At 36.3% G+C, this 22141-nt stretch overlaps 1 protein-coding gene and 1 pseudogene across 2 annotated transcripts; both read right to left on the reverse strand.

Moving 5' to 3' along the window:
* Window positions 1-13090, reverse strand: part of LOC120124761 — a 50534-nt pseudogene extending 37444 nt beyond the window's left edge.
* Window positions 13091-18658: 5568 nt separating this feature from the next.
* Window positions 18659-20383, reverse strand: LOC120124844 (probable pectate lyase 18). 2 transcript variants are annotated; one of them, XM_039143419.1, is made up of 3 exons: window positions 20257-20383; window positions 19434-20162; window positions 18659-19351 (listed from the first exon to the last, which is right to left on the reverse strand). In XM_039143419.1, the coding sequence occupies exons 1-3, from the start codon at window positions 20376-20378 to the stop codon at window positions 18991-18993; spliced, it is 1212 nt and encodes a 403-aa protein (XP_038999350.1). In that variant the 5' UTR covers window positions 20379-20383; the 3' UTR covers window positions 18659-18990. The 2 variants fall into 2 exon arrangements, with proteins under 2 accessions (XP_038999350.1, XP_038999349.1); XM_039143418.1 differs by having other exon boundaries at window positions 19434-20174.
* Between the last annotated feature and the right edge of the window lie 1758 nt (window positions 20384-22141).

A 22141-nucleotide genomic window follows, 5' to 3' on the forward strand; every position in this document is an offset into this window, starting at 1 on the left:
CATAATGCTTTGTTGAGATTTGGGCATTTAAGCATGTTAGCGTTTTTGTTTGATTTATACCATAGATGATGTTATTGTTGTAAATCCTATGTTTTTATGGAGTTAGATTGCCCTATGAGACTCTCTTAAGCTTTATTTGTTAATTTGGGGTTAACTAGAGTATTTAGGAGGGGTTTTGGGTGATTTTCAAGCCTTATTTAGGGTTTTCTAGGTTGTATTGATATTGTTCACGTAGTATCGATACTAGTATCTATATTGTTAATATTAATACTATTATTATCGATACTGTTAGTACCAATATTGTTGTAGAATCAATATTGTTACTACTGATACTATTGTAGCATCACTACTATTAGTAGCAATATTGTTCTTGTAGTATCAATACTCCCAACGTCAAAAGGTCTGAAACATTACTTGTTGCACCTGAATGTGTATAGATTACTATGAATTGTAAAACTAAGCCTGGAAAAGGGCCTTAGTTTATAAAACAAGGTGCATGTAACTAACGATCGCGATCGAGGGATAATTACAAAAGAATGTATATAAGCGAGATGACATATCACATGAATAATGTAGTAGAGGAATCGTACACCACGTGAACTTTCATGAATCAAAGATGTGCAAGTTACCTCTATAGTTCAAAGGGTGAACCGAAGTAAAGTGTGATGAGAACGACTAGAGAGAATCGTTATCGGATAACCTACCCTGAGTCAGGTGCCAAGATAGAAATAATATACCAAATGGGTAATGATAAAAATAATTTTTGTAAGATAATAAAATGCTAAAGACACCTTGAAAGGTGAAAATAACTAAAAGGCCTTTGAGTGTTAATTAGCTAGAATAAAGTGGTTTAATGAATTAATAGAAGTAAAAGACTAATAAACCCTTACATAACGTTCTAGATGAAAGAACAAGCAAATAGTAGCGAGTAAAAGGATGTCCTTATCTGATTGTGATGGGTTATGTTAGTAAGTAGTCCATCTACCTTGATTTCCCCTGTGTGGAATTTATGGATGTGAGTCTCCTATAGGCATCCTTTTATGCATGTATAATTGTATTGATGTTTGATTGATAAATATCCATAATGCTTGGCTTGACGGTTGTGTGATACTGAGCCAATGCCTTGTTTAACAAGAATTTTATCGATAGTTATGTGAGACTTGGTTTTTCCATTTGTGATTGTACCTGATGACTATATGATATTGGGTAATATAATTGTGGTTTAATGATGATTGTGTGTTACATATGATGATGCACTATAGTATGGTATTGTGCTTAGAGACCCAATATATGTATTCTCATATAAAGATCTTTAACAGTAGATTAAGGAAACCATAAGACTCATACTTTGGTGATAGAATAGTTGAACTTTAAGTAGGTAGCACTTCATTATGACTATGCATGTAGCTAATGCTTATTACCATGTCTTCTAGCATGCTTATGTTTATGATATTCATAATGTTTCTCTATAATGGCGATATATTGTTTAGTTTTGTAAGCTTGACGTTTGGGTGTTTCCATTTGTGGGTTAGTAGTTTAAGCCGTTCAAGGAGTTCTATCCCAATAGGACTTCAAAGATTCCATCCAGAGCACTATGCTATTACTTTAGTGGACAAGTGTACTCATACGAGCCTTATTATTTTATTTGGATTTCTAAACTTTGGGTTATATTATTTTGATTTAAATTATGTGTCATAGAGCCTTGATTTGTAAAACTATTTTATAACAGTTGTGGATGTCTTTAAATTAATTTATGATATTTTAAATGAAAATACAAATGGTTTTGAAAATTAGTGGTTGCCCCATAGTCGAATACAATATTTTAAGCCTAATCGAGTTTAGAGTGTTACATTTAGTGGTATCAAAGCTTAGGTTGAGTTGGTTTTAGGATCTAATGGTTGGTTATAGTAAGAAGTCAGTGAATACATACCCTTAGGTTTTGTATGTACTCTTATAAATCTAAAATTCTAATGTAGCTTCCTCTCTATGATTTTGTTTTTAGAGATTTTTGTGATGGTTGAGGGTTTTGAGCGTAGTCTCGAGGGTAGGTTTAAGAGTCGTATCTTTCATCCTAATATGGTTGATAGTGAGTTTATGCCCAATACCTAGGAGCATGGAGCCCTTATGGTTGTGGGTAGGGATGGGCATGGGACCCAAACTCGACAGGTTTCAACCTGACCGAATTGGGTTGGATTTTTTAAAAAAAAATATGTTCGGGTTAGGTCGTGTTTAAAGTAAAAAATTACCCGACCCAACTCGACTCAAAAAATAATATAAATTTACCTTATATATTTAAGGATAATTATAATAATAACCATCTATATATTATTTATTGGTTAGATATTGATTTTTATTGAATAAGAATAAAATTTTTATAAATATATTTATTTTGGGTTGGGTCGGGTTCATATTTTATCTCAAAATATTGGATCAGGTTTGGGTTGGGTGAAGTCACCCTTAAACTCAGTTCGGGTTGTGTTTCGGATGGAGGGTATATATTTTTGGGTCATGTGAGTTTGACTGAAAATCCAACCTGACTTAACCTATGCCCACCCTTGGCTGCGAGGATTGAAGAGGCAACTTTCTTCAAAGATTTGACTTTTACTCTTAGAGAGATAATGTACATCATTACTAGAGCGTAGATTGCTCAGACGAATGCTTTAATTAGTGGTTCGAGTGACGATGACCCGATTTCGACCGATCAGTGGTTGGGGAAGACCATGAAGACTTTAAGGCAACTTCACCTTACCCCGGAGTATAAGCTAGAGTACGCCAATACTTTTCTCAAGGGTAACACTATCGACTGGTAGGAGACTATAGAGATGACTTTATAACAAAAGATGTCTCTGTGGGATTAGCTCCTAAGCGAGTTTAGAAGAAAGTATACCGATGAGACGCATATGGATGAGTTGAGGATGTAACTCTCCTAACTGGTTCAAGGGGATTGCAGGTGTATGAGTATGAGAGATAATTTCTTTAGTTAAACTGATATATTCTAAAGTTTTTCGGGAAACTGAGTTTGTAAGGTGCATGAGGTTCTTCGAGGGACTTGACATCGATATCCATGTGCAGCTTGTAGTAAACTCACCTAAAATATTTTTTGAGTTGACATGGCATAATAAGGTCGTGGAAAGGGTGTAAGGCATGAGGATGAGATTGATAGGCAAGATCGATGCTAAGATTAGGAGGACTTTAGTTCTAGTAGTTCTATCTTAGTCGGTGGCTAAGACGACCAAGGATTCTCACAGGTAGAGGAAAGTGACACCAATTCAATTGCATCGATTGAGTTAGCAGTCTGATGTAGGGTCCCATTGAAGACTACCAGTTTCACTGTCTGTGATGAGCATGTGATGAGGTTATGCTAGGAAGTGCTATAGATGCTATTCCTTTGAGCATGTTGTAACGTTCTATTCCAATACGACCCAAAGATCGATGGACAAAAACATTACACGGGACCATCGAAGTGGCTAACCCAAAATTTTCTTTTTTAAAAGCTTGTAAAACCTCAATGTGAAAACCATCCATTATAATTATAAAATAAAAATATAGTGTTCAAGTTTACAAATATGGGGAGCCCCCAAAATACATCCCAAATGTTTAAACCGAGTATTTCAAAATACAAATACGACTTGAATACAAGAAGGTTCATAAATAGTACATGCCCTTTAAGAAAGACTCAAGATATATACAGAAGCTTCGGTCGGTCTAGAATGTGAACTGTGCGATAAGCTCCTCGAACGCTCATTCTATAAATCTATGCATTAAAAAAATTCAAACGATGAGTTCACAAGCTCAGTGCCACACTAATAACCAAACTATACCACATGTGTCCACTACATGATCATGCTAGCAAATAGGAATATTATCATACATGGGTGCTAAGCTAAACACATATACAAAGGCAGGCATCATGATGTGGCTGGAGGGTTTCGCTTCATCTTGGGCCACACACCCCTCTAATCTAACTAGGGTGAGATCCAAAATTTCTACATCGGGAGCATTCACCCGACCAATCTACTCCTTGCAAGTACTTATGGCATCTACGCCCAGCCAACAACTGAAGTGTCTTGCGCACTAACTAAGACATGTCTCGACACTCAAGCATACAAGAAGATCATCATACTATTAAAGTAACTCGGGTGTCCTGATCATCATATTATTACCAAAAATACCTTTAATAAGAAAAACAATTCAAAGGTACCCCTGAAGTTGCATGTAACGAACGATTGAGATCGAGGGATACTTATGAAGGAAAGTATACAAGCGAGATGACATATCACACGAATAACATGATAGATGAATCGTACACCATATGAACATTGATTACGGAAAGCGTGAGACTCATACTTTAGTGATAGAACAATTGAACTTTAAGTAAGTAGCAGTTGATTATGATCATGCATGTAACTACTGCTTATTACCATGTCTTCTAGCATGCTTATGTTTATGATATTCATAATGCTACTCTAGATTAGTGATTATACTATTAGACTTTATAAGGTCGGCATTCGGATGTTTTCGTTTACAGGTTAGCAGTTTAAGCTGTTTGAGGAGCACTGTCACAATTGGACTTTCAGCATTCCTTCCAGAGTATTGTATTGTTGCTTTAGTGGGCATGTGTACTCATATGACACTTATTATTGTACTTGGATCTGTAAACTCCGAGTTATATTATTTTGATTTATATTATGTGTCATAGAGTTTTAGTTTGTAAAACTATTTTATAATAGTTGTGGATGTCTTTAAACAAATTTATGATGTTTTAAATGAAAACAAAGTTGATTTTGAAAATTAGTTGTTGTCTCGGCAGCCTAATATAACATTTTAACCCCAATCAGGTTTAGGGTGTTACAATTGTGATTTTAATGATCATTGAAAGGTTTACAATATAATTATAGTATAAATAACAATATTATAAATTTTTTAAACTAATCATAGCAATAATTTCTAAAACTTCTCGTTTTAATTCATGTACTTTCATTTTCTTATATTTTGATCCTAAGATTGTATAGAAGAAATAGAAGTGAAGTAATTCGTAACTTCCAAAGACTTTGCCAAGTACGGTCATTCATCATATTTTCCTAAATAATTTCTCATGATCTCTAGTTTCTATTTTTTACGGTATTATTTCTCTAATTTAGTCGCCGAATGATGGAGTGATATTTATTTCAAGTTATATTCCAATTCAACAATGATGGGATTTATTTCAAATTAGTATTCCTAATGCACTATACATGTAAATCCCTATTCCCGGTTTTACAAATCATTCCTTTCATTAGGATGCTTAATCACATGCCATGTTTTTAAGCTCATTTCATTGAACTTAATCCAAACTGAACTTTGATCTCAGCACATTAAATATTGTTCTGCTTAAATTCATTGAGTGGTCTCATAAGTTAAAGAAAATATTGTTTTCCCTGTATGTTCTAAGTTCAATCATTTGTTTTTGTGTGCATTCAATAATTAAAATATATTTTGAATAGACATAATCACCTCATATTATTAAAAAAAATACATTGTACTAGTTTTCTTTCCCAAGCGTTAGGCTTTCTTTATCCTTCCATTATTGAATTGTCTTTTTTGATAAACAACCAAACTTTATAGCAAATATACTCCAAGTGTAATCACAAGCCATTTTTGTTAGATAAAATAAGAAGGTAGGAAGATATGGATATATCATTTCTCAATAGACATAACTACAATAATGATTTTTAGGCCTCCAAAACAAACTTTTTATATAACGTACTTGGCTCTGGCAAAGATGGCCTGGCTTTGCTTTGAAAGCAACTATCTACATGCAACACGTTGTCTAACAAAAGCGCATAAGAAACAATTTCTAACCTTTATTTCGTAAGTTATCTCTCTTTCTATTTTAATTTAAATTCGGATAGGAATGTCACAGAAATATATATATTATGTACGAATCAAGCGATCTTAGTGGTAAAAGAATTGTTGTTATTCTTTAGGGTCCTAGGTTTGAGTATAAGAATATCAGAGAGTATGAGTGTTTAATGTCAAATAGTTGAGAGTTATCTTTGAACAAATATACTTATCTCAAATTAATAAAAAAATTGTGTGATATTATATGATTAAATTTTAAAAAAAATGTATTCAATACTTTATTTCCTGAGATTAAAGAGTCTTATAATCCAACTGGAAAGGGGTCCATTTCTTTAGGGTTTAAATGAGTCCCCAGTTGAGAATATCCATTTCTTATCCAAATGTATATGCCCCCACAGCCTTTCATGCATTAGACCATATGTCATGATCGTTTTTCAGTTATAAAATAGTCAAGACAGATTCAGAATCCAACATTGAGATGAGTTAGGTTATCGAATTTATAAAGAGGATGACGTTCAATGAGCACCGTTGAACATCTCTAATGATAAACATTGTTAAGCACCATTAATTTAATTTATAAAAACTTAAAATTCTAGATGACTCAACGGATAATTATAAATTAGTTAAAAATTTAAAAGTATTTAAAATAAAATATTAATTACATTATTTTCTATAATATTTTTTAACAATAAAAAATTTATAATTTACAAATTTAAAAAATTGTTAGAAAAATTATGAAAAGTATGTAATTAATATTTTATTTTAAATAATTTACCTTTAAATCTTTAAAATATTTATAATTATACGTTGAGTCATTTAGAATTTTAACTTTTATAAATTAAATTAGTGGTGCTCAACGGTGCTCATCGTTAATGGTGCATAGCGGTGTTTCGTCGAGCGTTGTTGTAACCCCCTAGACCCGGTCTGTGAGTTAGACCCAAACCTAAGTGGTCACATATCCCATTCAGAGGGTTTTTTTTTTCACTTATAGGACGTTAAATATAATATAGAACATAATATTAATAATACAGATATGTCCAAAACGATAATAAAATACATGTCACCAAGCATAACCGAAAAACATATAGAAATATATGTTCGTACAAAATAAAGTAGTTGATTTCTTCTGATGCCAAATCTGCTAACTTATGGTCTGCTGTTATCTGAAAAATGGTAAAAACTACAGAATGAGCTAAAAAGCCCAATGTGTTCCATACAGTGTATATAAAAACATACTGATAAAAATATTCCAGTAAAGTCGGTTTATGCAATCATGTCGTCAAAAAAAAATATGAACACTACCCCCAGCCCATCACAACAGAATGTGTAGGTTCCCCATAACCATACACCCAGCCCACACAACAAATAAGGCCCTGAGCACAAAGCCGAGGAACCTGCGGATATACTTCCTTCAACGATACCCCCCAATGATAGAGATGTTCAGATGTATTTGAATGAAAACAATGATTAAATCTTTAAAACATAAAATGTTCATGCTTAACAATAATATACAGAGATACGGAAATCAGACAAGTCAGTAGTACAGAATTTCAGATATCGAATATTCAATATTCAGAAAATCGGTATAAAATCCGTAACCAGAAATCATATCAGAAATATGTGGCAAATCATGTCATATACATAATGTTCAGATGTATATTTTAAAACAAATAATTAACACTGTCGGGAAACACACCTGTAACAGTCTGAGAAATCAGATAGGGAAGCCTATTACTGGGTCTGTCGATCACGTTCCACTGCAGCGCTAGATCCTACGAATTGGAAAATCCATATTGGAATCCTAATATAATAATCTAAATATTATTAAATAATATACAGAAACCTATGGGTAATTCTCGTAGTACGTGGTTCAGGCTGATCTAACGAACGATAATACCGGACCTAATTGATCCTTGCTCAGGTGAACACGAGTACCTTCATAAAATATTTTATTGAATAAATCCTTGACCAAATCTCATTTAAATAATCAAAATTAAAATATTAAGCCTTTTGGGTTTACAAGCTCGATTCGGGAATTTCGGGTCAGAATTTGGCAAAATGGACTTCGAATCAAATCAGGACGTCGGAAAATAAAGTATGACCTTCCGAAATTCGAATTCTTGGTCAAAATTAAGTAAACGGTTTTTGACTGACGATTTGGAGACTTTCGAGTTTGAATTTAGCAAAACGACCCCAAAAACGGATTCGGGACGTCGAAAACTATCAGGATATGTATTATCGGTCGAAAACAAAGGTCGTTTAATAGCCGGTCAAAGTTCTGGTTAAAGGAGGTCAACAAACTGTCAAACATTTTACAAAATAGCACCATTTTCGATTAATTCCCAAATCATTTTTTTCGAAAAATACTAAAATAGCACCATTTCGAATTTCGGGACGTCGAAAACTATCAGGATATGTATTATCGGTCGAAAACAAAGGTCGTTTAATAGCCGGTCAAAGTTCTGGTTAAAGGAGGTCAACAAACTGTCAAACATTTTACAAAATAGCACCATTTTCGAATTAATTCCCAAAATCATTTTTTTCGAAAAATACTAAAATAGCACCCATTTCGAATTAATTCCCAGAATAGCACCAAAACCGAATTAATTTCCAAAATAGCACCGGTCAACGGTCAACGGTCAACGGGTCGGGTCAACGGTCGGGTAAACGGGTCTGGTCGGGTAAACGGGTCGTGACCGGTCAAACCGGTCAAAACTGGTTCAAAACCGGTTAAACTGGTCAAAACCGGTTTCCAGCGTTCACTCGCCTGCGGCGCGTGTGGCGCTGCGAGTCCTCCGGGGCTCTAAAAATCACGGAAAAATTTCTAAAAATTATTTTGAGCGATTTCGAGATACTTACAAAGATCGGTTCAAATTTTTGAACGGCGGAGAGCTCGATTTTGACTCGGCCGAATCTTTGACTGATCCACCTCCCAAGCGCCGCCGTCAACGGAGGTCGAGGATGACACCGGCGGACTCGGAACGGCACAAGGAACACGATGGTGCGGGAGGTGTCGTAAACGGAGCAACGATCGGCGATGAATTTAGGATTTTTTCTAAGCGATTACTAAAAAAACGTCGATGCTTTGACTTGAAATTCACGGCGTTTGGCAGCGTTTCGCTTCAATTAAATTGAAGGGTTTGTCCTCGCTCAATGATGAACACGATGGTGGTTTTTAAATGACGATCGGAATTCGGACGGCATCGGGATCGTCGTCGGAAGTTGAGGTTGGGAGAGGGAATTTGGGAAGAATTGGTTTCTGAAATCAGAAACCAATTCACGTATATAAAGCCCTTACCTAACATTTTAGGGTAAATTCAGGGCTTGGTCCCTGAATTTTCTTTAACTCTTAAACAAGCTTCAAGTTTTAAAAACTTCCAATTTAGTCCCCAAATTTTCACCAATTACTCAATTAAAACCTCAATTCCCAATTAAAATATTTTAAAATTTCCGGGTTGTTACAATCTCCCCCTCTACAAGAAATTTCGTCCTCGAAATTTACCTTATGAAACAGATGAGGAAATTGAATCTCCATTGACTCCAATGTCTCCAAGTAGCTTCTGAGGGGCTACGATTACTCACTGAACTTGACCATTGGAATACGCCTATTCCGAATAACTCGTCATCCCTCTCTAAAACCTGAACAGGCTCCTCCTCATATGACAAATCAGGTCTCAGCTCTACCTCATCAACCTAAATGATGTGATCTGGATCTGACGGTCTCGCCTCAACATAGATACATGGAAAACATCATGATACGACTGAGCTGGGGAGGTAACTCAAGTTGATAAGCAACAGGTCCGACTTTCTTCAGAATACGATACGGCCCAATAAATCGCGGACTCAGTTTACCTTTACGTCCAAATCTCAATACCTTCTTCCATGGAGATACCTTAAGAAAAACCTGATCTCCAACCTGAAACTCGATATCCTTACGGCTTATCTGCGTATGACTTCTGCCTATCAAATGCCTCCCTTAAGCGATCACGGATCAGTCTAACAGTATCTTCAGTCTCTCGTACCAAGTCTGGACCCAAAGTTTTTCTATCATGCAACTCTGTCCAACATATAGGAGTACGACATCTACGTCCATACAGAGCCTCATACGGTGCCATGCGAATACTTGCATGATAACTATTATTGTAAGCAAACTCAGCTAATGGCAAGAAATCTTCCCAACTACCACGAAATCAATCACACAAACCCCGTAACATATCCTCCAACACCTGAATCACTCGCTCAGACTGTCCATCAGTTTGGAGGATGAAAAGCTGTATTGAAATTCAAACGAGTACCCAGAGCCTCGTGCAAAGCTTTCCAGACCTGGAAGTGATCTGGATCTCGATCAGATATGATAGACAACGGAACACCATGAAGTCTAACGATCTCAGAAATGTACAACTTAGCCAGTTTATCCAGAGAATAATTAACCCGAACAGGGATAAAGTGCGCTGATTTGGTGAGTCGATCAACAATCACCCAGATAGAATCCTTTTGGAAGGAGTTAGAGGAAGACCAGTAACGAAGTCCATCGTAATACGCTCCATTTCCACTCAGGAATCTTAATTGACTGTAACAATCCAGACGGTTGCTGGTGCTCTGCCTTAACCTGCTGACAAGTCAAACCTCGCCACAAAATCTGAATATTTTTCTTCATACCAGTCCAAAAGTAGCGCTCTTTGAGATTATTGTACATTTGTCCCCACCAAGGATGCATAGCATAAGGACTACTATGAGCCTCCTGAAGAATAACCTGTCTTAAACTCATCATCTTTGGGACGCAGGTAACGACCGTGAAAACACAAATACCATCCTGACCACAGTATACTCCGAACTCGATCCCTGTTTAACTTGTTCAATAATGGGAAGCAACGAGCTATCAAGGAGTTGTTTGGCCTTAATCTCCTCGGCCAAAGTAGGTTTAACTTGTAGCTCCGCTAACAGACTGTTATCATCAAATAAGCTCAAGTTGGCAAATAAGGATCTGAGATCTGATATCGCCTTACGGCTCAAGGCGTCTGCCACTACATTAGCCTTCCCTGGATGATATTCTATCTCAAAATCGTAGTCCTTTAAAAGCTCCAACCAGCGACGTTGTCTCAAATTTAATTCTTTCTGAGTAAGCAGATACTTCAGACTCTTATGATCAGTATAGATATAACACTTTTCTCCGTAGAGGTAGTGTCTCCAGATCTTTAAAGCAAAAACCACAGCAGCTAATTCCAGATCGTGAGTAGGATAGTTACGCTCATGAGGCCTTAACTGACGTGACGCATAAGCGACAACTTTCCTATCTTGCATCAAAACACATCCTAATCCAGAATGAGAAGCATCACTGTAGACAGAAAAATCCTTCCCAGATTCAGGCTGAATCAACACTGGGGCTTGAGTTAGAACAGTCTTCAATTTTTCAAAGCTAGCTTGTTGGTCCTCAGACCAGACAAATGGAACATCTTTCCTTAATAGTTTCGTCAGAGGAGCTGCAATAAGGGAGAACCCCTCAACGAAACGACGATAGTAACCAGCTAAGGCCAAGAAACTACGGATCTCAAAGACGTTTCTGGGTTGCTTCCAGTTCAGAATAGCCTCCACTTTGCTTGGATCCACCTGAATGCCATCAGCGGAGACGATATGTCCAAGAAAAGTCACTTCGCTGAGCCAGAACTCACACTTGCTCAACTTAGCGTATAGCTTATTCTCCCTTAGAGTCTGAAGAACAATTCTTAAATGCTCCTCATGTTCTACTTCACTTCTAGAATACACCAGTATATCATCAATGAATACAACTACAAACTGGTCCAAATAAGGTCGAAACACTCTATGCATCAGATCCATAAAAGCAGCAGGGGCATTAGTTAACCCGAATGACATCACTAAAAACTCATAATGCCCATATCGAGTACGGAAAACAGTCTTTGGAATATCCAAATCTTTCACTTTAAGTTGATAATAACCAGATCTTAAGTCTATCTTTGAAAAGATAGAAGCCTCTCGAAATTGGTCAAATAGATCGTCGATTCTGGGCAGAGGATATTTATTTTTAACAGTGAGCTTATTTAGTTTTCTATAATCAATACAGAGTCTCAATGTCCCATCTTTCTTCTTGACAAAGAGAACTGGAGCTCCCACGGTGATACACTAGGTCGGATAAATCCCCTGTCCAACAACTCCTGGAGTTGGATTTTCAGTTCTTTAAGCTCCTTTGGGGCCATACGATAAGGAGCCATTGAAACTGGGGTGGAACCAGAATAGACTTCAATCACAAACTCGACTTCTCTATCTGGAGGTAATCCAGGCAACTCCTCGGGAAAAACATCGGGAAATTCCTTGACAATTCGGATGCTTTCAATATCGGATTGTGTTCTCCTAGTGTCCAAAATATAAGCAAGAAATGCCTCGGAACCCTTCCTGATCATCTTCTCTGCTACCAAAGCAGACACAACATTCGTCAGAAATCCACGTCGTTCCCCGATCATTACAATCTTTCGATTATCTGAGGTTTTCAGAACAGCTCTCTTAGTCTCAAAATCATATTTACTCGATGTTTGTCCAACCAATCTACGCCAAGAATCAAATCAAACTCTTCAAAGGGTAACTCCATCAGGTCAGCCAGAAAAATCTCCCCATTGATCTCTATAGGGCACTCTCTAAAAATACGATCCAACACGATGGATTGGCTAAGGGACTTTGAACTATCACTGAACGCTCAGTATTCTCAAAGGATATTTAGACCCTCAGAAACGGAATGTGATACATAGGAATTTGTAGAGCCACTATCAAACAATGCAAAGTATGGAACTGAATGAATAGTAACAGTACCTGCAGTCACATTAGGCCCATCTCGATCTTGTCGAAGTCTAGCAGTGTAAACCAATGCAGGTTGTCTAGCCTCAGATCTTACTGGACCCCTACTCTGAGATGCTTGGCCTCTATTAGCCGATCCAGGTGCTCTCTCCTGAGTACGACCACCTACAGGAGTCTGAACAGTACTCTGAGTACGAGCGGGAGTACGAGCTGGCGTCTGAACTGTAGTAACTGATAATGGACAATCCCTTATAAAATGGTCACCAGAACCACATTTAAAACAGGTACCAAATTTTCTCCTGCATTCCCCAGGATGAGGTTTTCCACAATAATTACATGGCTGCGAACCAGAATCAACAGGTCTAGAAGATTGAACAGCTGGAGAACCGGATGCTACAGGCCTGGCACTTGCACTACCTCTCTGAAAAGATTCACCCCTGCCCATCTTGCTAGGATGTGCAGAAGAATTAACAGAACCAGAAGGCCTCCTGAATCGGGTTTAAGCTCGATCACTATCTCTCCGGTGCTCCATACCCAGTCGCTCTATTTCCTCAGCAGTCTTGGCTATCTCAACCAAAGCATCAAAATTCCTCTCTCAGTGAGTAGCGACTCGACTCCTGATTTCATACCTGAGTCCATTCTCGAACCTCAAGCATCGATCTGTCTCAGTATCCACAAGTCCAGGAGCATATCGGCTCAATCGGATAAATTCAACCTCATAATCCATAACAGACATATTACCCTGCTCCAGATTCTGAAACTCCTGGCGTCGCTCCTGCAGATATCTCTCCGATGTAGCGACTTCGGAAGCGCGTCTTGAAAAATCCCATGTTAATTGGTTCCTCGGAATACTACCAGAAATGGATTGCCACCATCTGAAGCTTTCTTTCTTCAACATAGTTAGGGCCCCTTTATCTTTTGCTCAGGTCTGAGGTCCATCTCATCCATAATCCTCTCTGTGTCCTCCAGCCAATACTCAGCGTCTGTCGGAGGTCACCAGTAATACCTCAAATGGAACTACACCAGCGACCAAAGAATTTGAAATCTCCACTGCAGTCATGTTACTAGGGGCTCTAGCAGCTCTCTGAATCATGCGGAAGATAGCTCTATTAATGGCGTCTTCATTCATCTCAGAATCCTCATCTTCAGTGACGGGAGGGTCTCTCACAGGAGTAAACTGATCATCATGAGAAAGAGTCGTATCTACTTGCTGAACAGGAGGATCACGTGGTGACATCGGATCATCTATCGTAACGGAAAGTTGAGCGACTCGCCCTCTACCACGTCCACGTCCAGTCCTACGACCTCTAGCAGCATTCATCGTTGGATCTATAAGGCTCTACAGAAAGAATTTGAAACATATGTCAGATTAGCATCAGGGATCTCGAGAAAACTTTAAATCACTAAGGTGACATGTTTTTTTTTCTTAAAATTCAAAGTTTAGGACCCATATACAGTCCGAGTGTTTAAAACCGAAAGCTCTGATACCACCAAATGTAACCCCCTAGACCCGGTCTGTGAGTTAGACCCAAACCTAAGTGGTCACATATCCCATTCAGAGGTTTTTTTTTTTCACTTATAGGACGTTAAATATAATATAGAACATAATATTAATAATACAGATATGTCCAAAACGATAATAAAATACATGTCACCAAGCATAACCGAAAAACATATAAATATATGTTCGTACAAAATAAAGTAGTTGATTTCTCCTGATGCCAAATCTGCTAACTTATGGTCTGTTATCTGAAAAATGGTAAAAACTACAGAATGAGCTAAAAAGTCCAATGTGTTCCATACAGTGTATATAAAAACATACTGATAAAAATATTCCAGTAAAGTCGGTTTATGCAATCATGTCGTCAAAAAAAATATATGAACACTACCCCCAGCCCATCACAACAGAATGTGTAGGTTCCCCATAACCATACACCCAGCCCACACAAATAAGGCCCTGAGGACAAAGCGAGGAACCTGCGGATACTTCCTTCAACGATACCCCCCAATGATAGAGATGTTCATGAATGTATTTGAATGAAAACAATGATTAAATCTTTAAAACATAAAAGTGTTCATGCTTAACAATAATATACAGAGATACGGAAATCAGAAGACAAGTCAGTAGTATACAGAATTTCAGATATCGAATATTCAATATTCAGAAAATCGGTATAAAATACCGTAACCAGAAATCATATCAGAAATATGTGGCAAAAATCCATATTGGAATTAAAAAATAATTAATATTATTAAATAAAACAGAAACCTATGGGTAATTCTCGTAGTACGTGGTCAGGCTATCTAACGAAAAATACGACCTATGATCCTTGCTCAGGTGAAACACGGTACCATCAAAAATATTTTATTGATAAATCCTTGACCAAATCTCATTTAAATAATCAAAATATTAAAATATTAAGCCTTTTGGGTTTACAAGCTCGATTCGGGAATTTCGGGTCAGAATTTGGCAAAAACGGACTTCGGAATCAAATTCAGGACGTCGGAAAATATAAAGTATGACCTTCCAAAATTTCATCTTGGTCAAAATAAAGTAACGGTTTTGACTGACGATTTGGAGACTTTCGGGTTTGAATTTAGCAAAACGGACCCAAAAACGGATTCGGGACGTCGAAAACTATCAGGATAGGTATTCTCGGTCGAAAACAAAGGTCGTTTAATAGCCGGTCAAAGTCGGTCAAAGTTCTGGTTAAAGGAGGTCAACAAACTGTCAAACATTTTACACAAATAGCACCATTTTCGAATTAATTCCCAAAATATCATTTTTTCGAAAAATTACTAAAATAGCACCCATTTTGAATTAATTCCCAGAATAGCACCAAAACTGAATTAATTCCCAAAATAGCACCGGTCAACGGTCAACGGTCAACGGGTCGGGTCAAGGGTCGGGTAAACTGGTCGGGTCGGGTAAACGGGTCGTGACCGGTCAAACCGGTCAAAACCGGTTCAAAACCGGTTTCCGGCGTTCACTCGCCTGCGGCGGCGCGTGTGGCGCGTGCGACGTCCTCCGGGGCTCTAAAATCACGGAAAATTCTAAAATTATTTTGAGCGATTTCGAGATACTTACAAAGATCGGTTCAAATTTTGAACGGCGGAGCTCGATTTTGACTCGGCCGATCTTGACTGATCCACCTCCCAAGCGCCGCCGTCAACGAGGTCGAGGATGACACCGGCGGATCGGAACGGCAAGGAACACGATGGTGCGGGAGGTGTCGTAAACGGAGCACGATCGGCGATGAATTTAGGATTTTTCTAAGCGATTGCTAAAAAAACGTCGATGCTTTGACTTGAAATTCACGGCGTTTGGCACGTTTCGCTTCATTAATTGAAGGGTTTGTTCCTCGCTCGATGATGAACACGATGGTGGTTTTTAAATGACGATCGGAATTCAGACGGCATCGGGATCGTCGTCGGAAGTTGAGGTTGGGAGAGGGAATTTGGGAAGAATTGGTTTCTGAAATCAGAAACCAATTCACGTATATAACAGCCCTTACCTAACATTTTAGGTAAATTCAGGGCTTGGTCCCTGAATTTCTTTACTCTTAAACAAGCTTCAAGTTTTAAAAACTTCCAATTTAGTCCCCAAATTTTCACCAATTACTCAATTAAAACCTCAATTCCCAATTAAATATTATTTTAAAATTTCCGGGTTGTTACAGTTGTATAATTTTATTTTAAAAATATAAGGTTTTGTTAAATTTATAGAACTTAAATTACTCTTAAATCAAAAAGAAAAAATTGGGAGACATGAATTTCACCCACTTCTTCAATTACATCCATATCTAATATATGATATTTATGAAAATAATTAAAATCTAATACATACCCCTGATCCGTTGAAAGTTGCATGTGGGAGGTTAGGATATGAAATTGCCTAAGAATTGGGAAATCAGTTGGTGCACATTCACTAAAGAAAAAGATGTGTTGAATCCAAACTTCTGTCAAAGATTTCTACAGAATTTTCCCAAAATTCCAACCTTCCATCAAAAGCTGTTCCATTTACCCCTTTTTGTCATTACATCTACTCTTTTTAATAGTCTCATGGTGGTTCCCTACAACATCGAGGGCTATTTCATTTCGTTATGTAATTGTGTGTGGATATTTTTGTTTGAGTTTTGTATATTTTTTATTCAATTCAAAAATATAATATTTGATTATTTTTCCTTTTTTTATTTAAGATGTGGTCACTGAGAGTTAACTATCATTAGACTTTTAATAGATTGCCGACATGATACAGTAAATTTATAAAATTAAAAAGGGTAAATTACACAAATGATCACTAACGTTTGAGTAAGTTTTCGTTTTTCCCACTAAAGTTTCAAAAGTAAAAACCAGTCACTAAATCATCAAATATGTCATTGAACAATGATTTTATAGCTAATTTATCCCAAAAGCTTTCTAATTTTAAATTTTTTCGATATATATACCTTTTAAAATTTTAAAATAAAACTTAAAAATTAACTTTTTTGAACATGAAAAAACCGAAAATTTTGAACAATAAACAAAAAATTAGAAAATTTTTGGAATAAAATAGATATATGTTCAAGAAACTATTTGATGTTTTAATGATCAATTTATTACTTTTGAAGTTTTAGTGAGGAAAATGAAAACTTACCCAAATATTAGTGATCAATTTAATTTTTTAAAAATATATTTTTTGAATTAATTACTAGTATCCGATCTGTTAACTGACTAATCTAAATCGGGTACTACAGATGCGAGGGCGACCCTCCCAACCCAGTTTGCTCTATTCGTAAACGCCAGGGTTCGAACCCCTAACCTTACTTAAGGACCTAAAGCCTTATCCCACTAGACCAACTGGTTGTTGGTTTAAAAATATATTTTAATTCTTCTTTTCCTAAACATTTTTTTCAAACCGATGAATAAAAGTAATAGATTCAATAAGTTAACATTAATAATTTTTGTTAACATAAAATTCATTATTTTAATCTTTTATTTAAAATTTAAAATTTTAAAATATTTAAAATTGTAAATATACATTTAAATTATTAAAAGTTGTATGAATTATAAAAATAATTTTTTAAAATTATTAAAAATATATTTAAAATCCCGTTACTTTTTCAATAATTGGTTCAAGTTTAAAAAAATAAAAATTCAAGGATTAAAGAGATAAAAAATGAGAATTAAAAAGATATTTAAAAGTTTACAAATGGAACAAATTAAATTAGAATGATTATCCATGATGAGTCTTAGTAAAATCTTATCGAAATAATCTACCAATAAATCAGATGTCTCAATAAAAATAATAATATTATAAAAGTTTGAGGGTAAAATGTTGTTCAATGTGTTTGACGATGTCTCGGTGAAATAGCATGTTTACCCATGGTAAAAAATATTCTCTCTTAGTGCGATTCTATTTCCTGGTTTGAAATTTGATAATTATTTTTTGCTTGCTTTGTAAACAAAACCACCATGATTTATGGAGCTGTTCGCCAATTTAATTACTGTTCATTACTGGTCGCTGAACTTTCCTACCCACTTAATTAATCAATCCAAAATTAGTTGGATTTGTAGTTTCAAAAATTATTCATCATAACAGAAATTTTAAATGTTGTAAACGGAATTGAATGGATGATACACATGATTCAAGGTGTGGTAAAAAAAAAAAAGAAATGAGAATTTTTTTATTAATTAATAAATATCACTATATATCTATATATCTATGTTATGTGTTGTTTTTAATAGTCTAGAATGATTATAAGGTAGGCAGTTGCTTGAACTCAATTTTTTTTAATTAAGTTAAGGTGATTACAAAGTAGTATATTCGATGGTGCTCGAACTCGTGACCTCTAAGAACATCAACGGTTCCTTTAATCACTGAAGTAAGTGGATTTTTGTTGTTTGAACTCAAATCTTTGTTTTATGGATTTATTTATTCAAAGTTTTGTTAGGATATGTCTTTATGGTTGGCATTATTCAAACATATTTATGATTTCCACGAGGGAATTTGGGAGAAAAAAAAAAGACAAACATAAAGATTTAACTTAGAAATTTAGTATTATATCAACACATCAGCACTTGTTTTCTCTCAAAACGCATCACGATTCTTACAAGGGAATCCCAAGATGTTCTAAGGGCAACAGGCCGACAGTTGTAATCAGACAAACAAAACAAGCCCCAAACAAAAGTAAAATTTGGAAGACAAAAAAGATAAAAGCCATGCAAATCCATTTAACTATAGGCTTTTCTTTCCCCTTCCCATATCTTCATTAGGCTTTTAAAAATCACTTCTCTCTAACTAAATTTAATGAGTTCAATGACCCACTTTGTAATAAAGTGTTGTGTTGGGCGCCATCATTATGATCAGCAACGTGCACCTTTCTTGCAACTAAGTGCACCGGCATTGGTTGTAATGGTTGCGACAAGTGATGATGGCCTAGCTCCCAAGCTCGAAGCCTTGGCGTAGCTGGACGACGACCCCACGCCGGAAGGTGTAAAGAATGCTCCGTTCACCATTAGGTCACCTTCAGATCTCCAATTCCAGCTCTTCCAATCACTCTCCGGTGCATCTTCGTGCTTCGTCACCTCTTTGCTGAATCTGTTATCAGGTGCAGTAAATCTGTTCCCTTGGCTGTTTATTGTTGGGTTTGCACTTCCTCCGATGGCATACATTTCCCAATGGGTGTAGTCATTGTTCACCACATGGAAATACCCATGTCTACATCTGTAAATCCAGAAAAAATCATCGATCTGATATCAGTAGTTAATTCAAAAAAACATCATTATTCCATAGATATGTATATTACCTTGGCATTCTTTGGACAAGGCCTTCACCAAAGTGGTTAAAAGCAATGGTGACTTGCATGTTCTTGTCTTGAGTATAGGAGTCACTGTGCCCCAATAACATGACTTTATCGTGGTGAGTCATGTAGTTATTGGAGATGGTAATCGCGGTGGACCCGTGGATGGCATCTATCAGACCATCGTTGCAGTTTGATAACGAGTTATGATCGACCCAGACGTGGCTACCGCCAAAGATGGAAATACCGTCACCGTCCGATATCGTCCTCCAACCAAAGTGCCGCGGGGAGTCCCTCACCATAGCATTCCCTCCTTGTTTACAATCATGTATGTTGAGTCCGTGGATGATGATGTTGGTGACGAACTGAATGGTAATGCATGGACCACCGGCAATGTGAACACTGGAGCCCCTGCCGTCGATGGTCTTGAAAGAGTTCATTATCAGCTCTTCTTTCAGCTGGATGGTCATGTCACGAGCGAAAATTATCCACAACGGTTCGTCTTGAATCACAGCATGTCGTAAAGTCCCGGGCTTCGGGTTAACCGCGTCGTCGTCGCCCGAATCGGTAACAACGTAAATCTTACCATCTCTTCCACCAATGGCGTTCTTGCCGAACCCAATGGCACAATCGGCTAGCCTCTGGCGGTTCTTCTCCCAGTTGGGGTCACACCTCCAGCAGTCGTCAATGGGGTTCCCGGTTCCACACGACAGATACCCAAGGTTCCTCCTAGACGCATTGATAGCTCTGCCAGAAAAGAAAAACAGAGTTATAGATTTGTAATATTACAAAATAAACGCAATGCCATCGAAAATACGAAGCGGTATACCTGTGAACATCTTGGACTACAAGCTCAGGGTCTTGAACAGGGGAAGAGGAAATGAGGAATGGGAAAAATAGAGCGATTGTGAAGAGTAAGAGAAGGGAAAGGGAAAGTGAAGGGACTGCCATTGTCATTGTTGTGCAATGAGGAAGAGGAAGAGAGGAGGGGTTATAAAGAGGATTAAAAGCCATGTTCAATGGCGTGATTAAACTAAACATGTAGGGTCGCCTTTGCTTCGGTGATTTCAGTTTTTACGGGATTCCTAAAGTGCTAGTTTTTGACTGTTATACATTGTTCTCTGTCCAATTAGTCAAAAAGATTTAGACTCTACAAGAAAAGTAAGCAAATCTAAATTATGTCAACATTTTATATTTAAAAAAAATTATTTTACAAATAATTATAGGTGAAAATTTTGAACCCATCAAGTGTTATGAAGGGTGAAAGAAACATTATTTCTAGAGGTTTTAGGTTCGAGTTGCTAGGGATGTAATCGAGTCGAGCTCGAGTATTGCTGAGTTCCACTTGACTCAACTCGAAAACTAGTCTAAAATTTTCAAATTCAACTAAAACTCGAAATTATGAATTGAAGCTCGTAAAAACTAAAAAAAGCTTAAAATAAAAAATCTTAAACTTTACTCAACTGAAACCTCAAACTCAAACTTGAACTCGAACATGAACCTTAAATACATGAAAAACCTTATTCTATATTTTTTAAATCAACACATAAATGTTAATATTATTAATAATTTTTTAAAAAAATAAAATCTTAATATATTATATTTTCGGGTTGCTCACGAGCTTTTCGAGTATAGTATCAAGTAGCTCGTTTCAGCTTGTTAAGAATTTGAGTCGAGCTCGAGCTCGAGTCGAGTTCATTCGAGTCGAGTATTTATCAAGCTTTGACCGAGTTGGTCTCGAATAGTAGCTCGTGATCTGTCTCGTCTTATTTACAATCCTACTAATAGTTGCGTTTGCAGGACGTATCTGCGTTGTCAATGATTAAAAAATATATTAAATAAATATTATTTTATAATTATCTCAACTATTAAAGAAAATTATAAGTGAAGTTTACGCAAAATTTCATTTCTCATGTCTTTGGTTTATGTAAAAATTATTTATTACAGTCAAAATTGAAAATAATTAAATATAAGAATGTAAAAAAATAAAACAAATGCTACAAATTATGAATATTTTGACCAATATAAACTGCTATTGAGACGGTTATGAAATCTTAAAATGCATAAAATTGTACTAAATTCCTTTTTTGTTATTGTAAGGTGGGAGGAGGGTTAGTTCAAGTATTTGATTACGGTAGTTATATCATACAAGTGTTTAAGGTTTGGGTGTGGTTTATATAGGATACAATAGGAATGGTGTTCTCTAATTCAAAATTAATTTAATTTGACAATTTAATTAACTCTTAAATATGCGAAATTAATTGGAAATAGGAACAAGACTTTGCTGGTTAATCCTTTATAGAGGTAGGCCAATTAAATTTACTGATGTTATTGGGCCCCTTTTAAGCATTTGGTTCCTTTAGTCGCTAAAGGCTGAAAATTAAAGTGTTCTGGTTGAAACCCACGTCAAAGGATGGAAGTAATTAAATTCAGTTAATATAATTAAATGTTTAATAAATTTCTTGCTATACAAAATGGGCTAAATAAAGAAATTAATTAAAAAATATAATATTTTCAATTTTTCATACCACATCAGTATTAGTAATTTTTAACGATCCAGTTAATTTTTTCTGTTAAAAGCAAATGGTTTAATGTCATTTAGGGTTAACTATACAGATGATCACTCATGTTTGTGTTTTGTCCACTTTTGGTCATTGATTTCAAAATACATAAGATATGACCACATTCGTTTTTATTTGATTAAGATATGGTCA

This window comes from Hibiscus syriacus, unplaced genomic scaffold (genome assembly GCF_006381635.1).
Source record: "Hibiscus syriacus cultivar Baekdansim isolate YM2019G1 unplaced genomic scaffold, ASM638163v2 tig00110429_pilon, whole genome shotgun sequence".
Classification (NCBI taxonomy): domain Eukaryota; kingdom Viridiplantae; phylum Streptophyta; class Magnoliopsida; order Malvales; family Malvaceae; genus Hibiscus; species Hibiscus syriacus.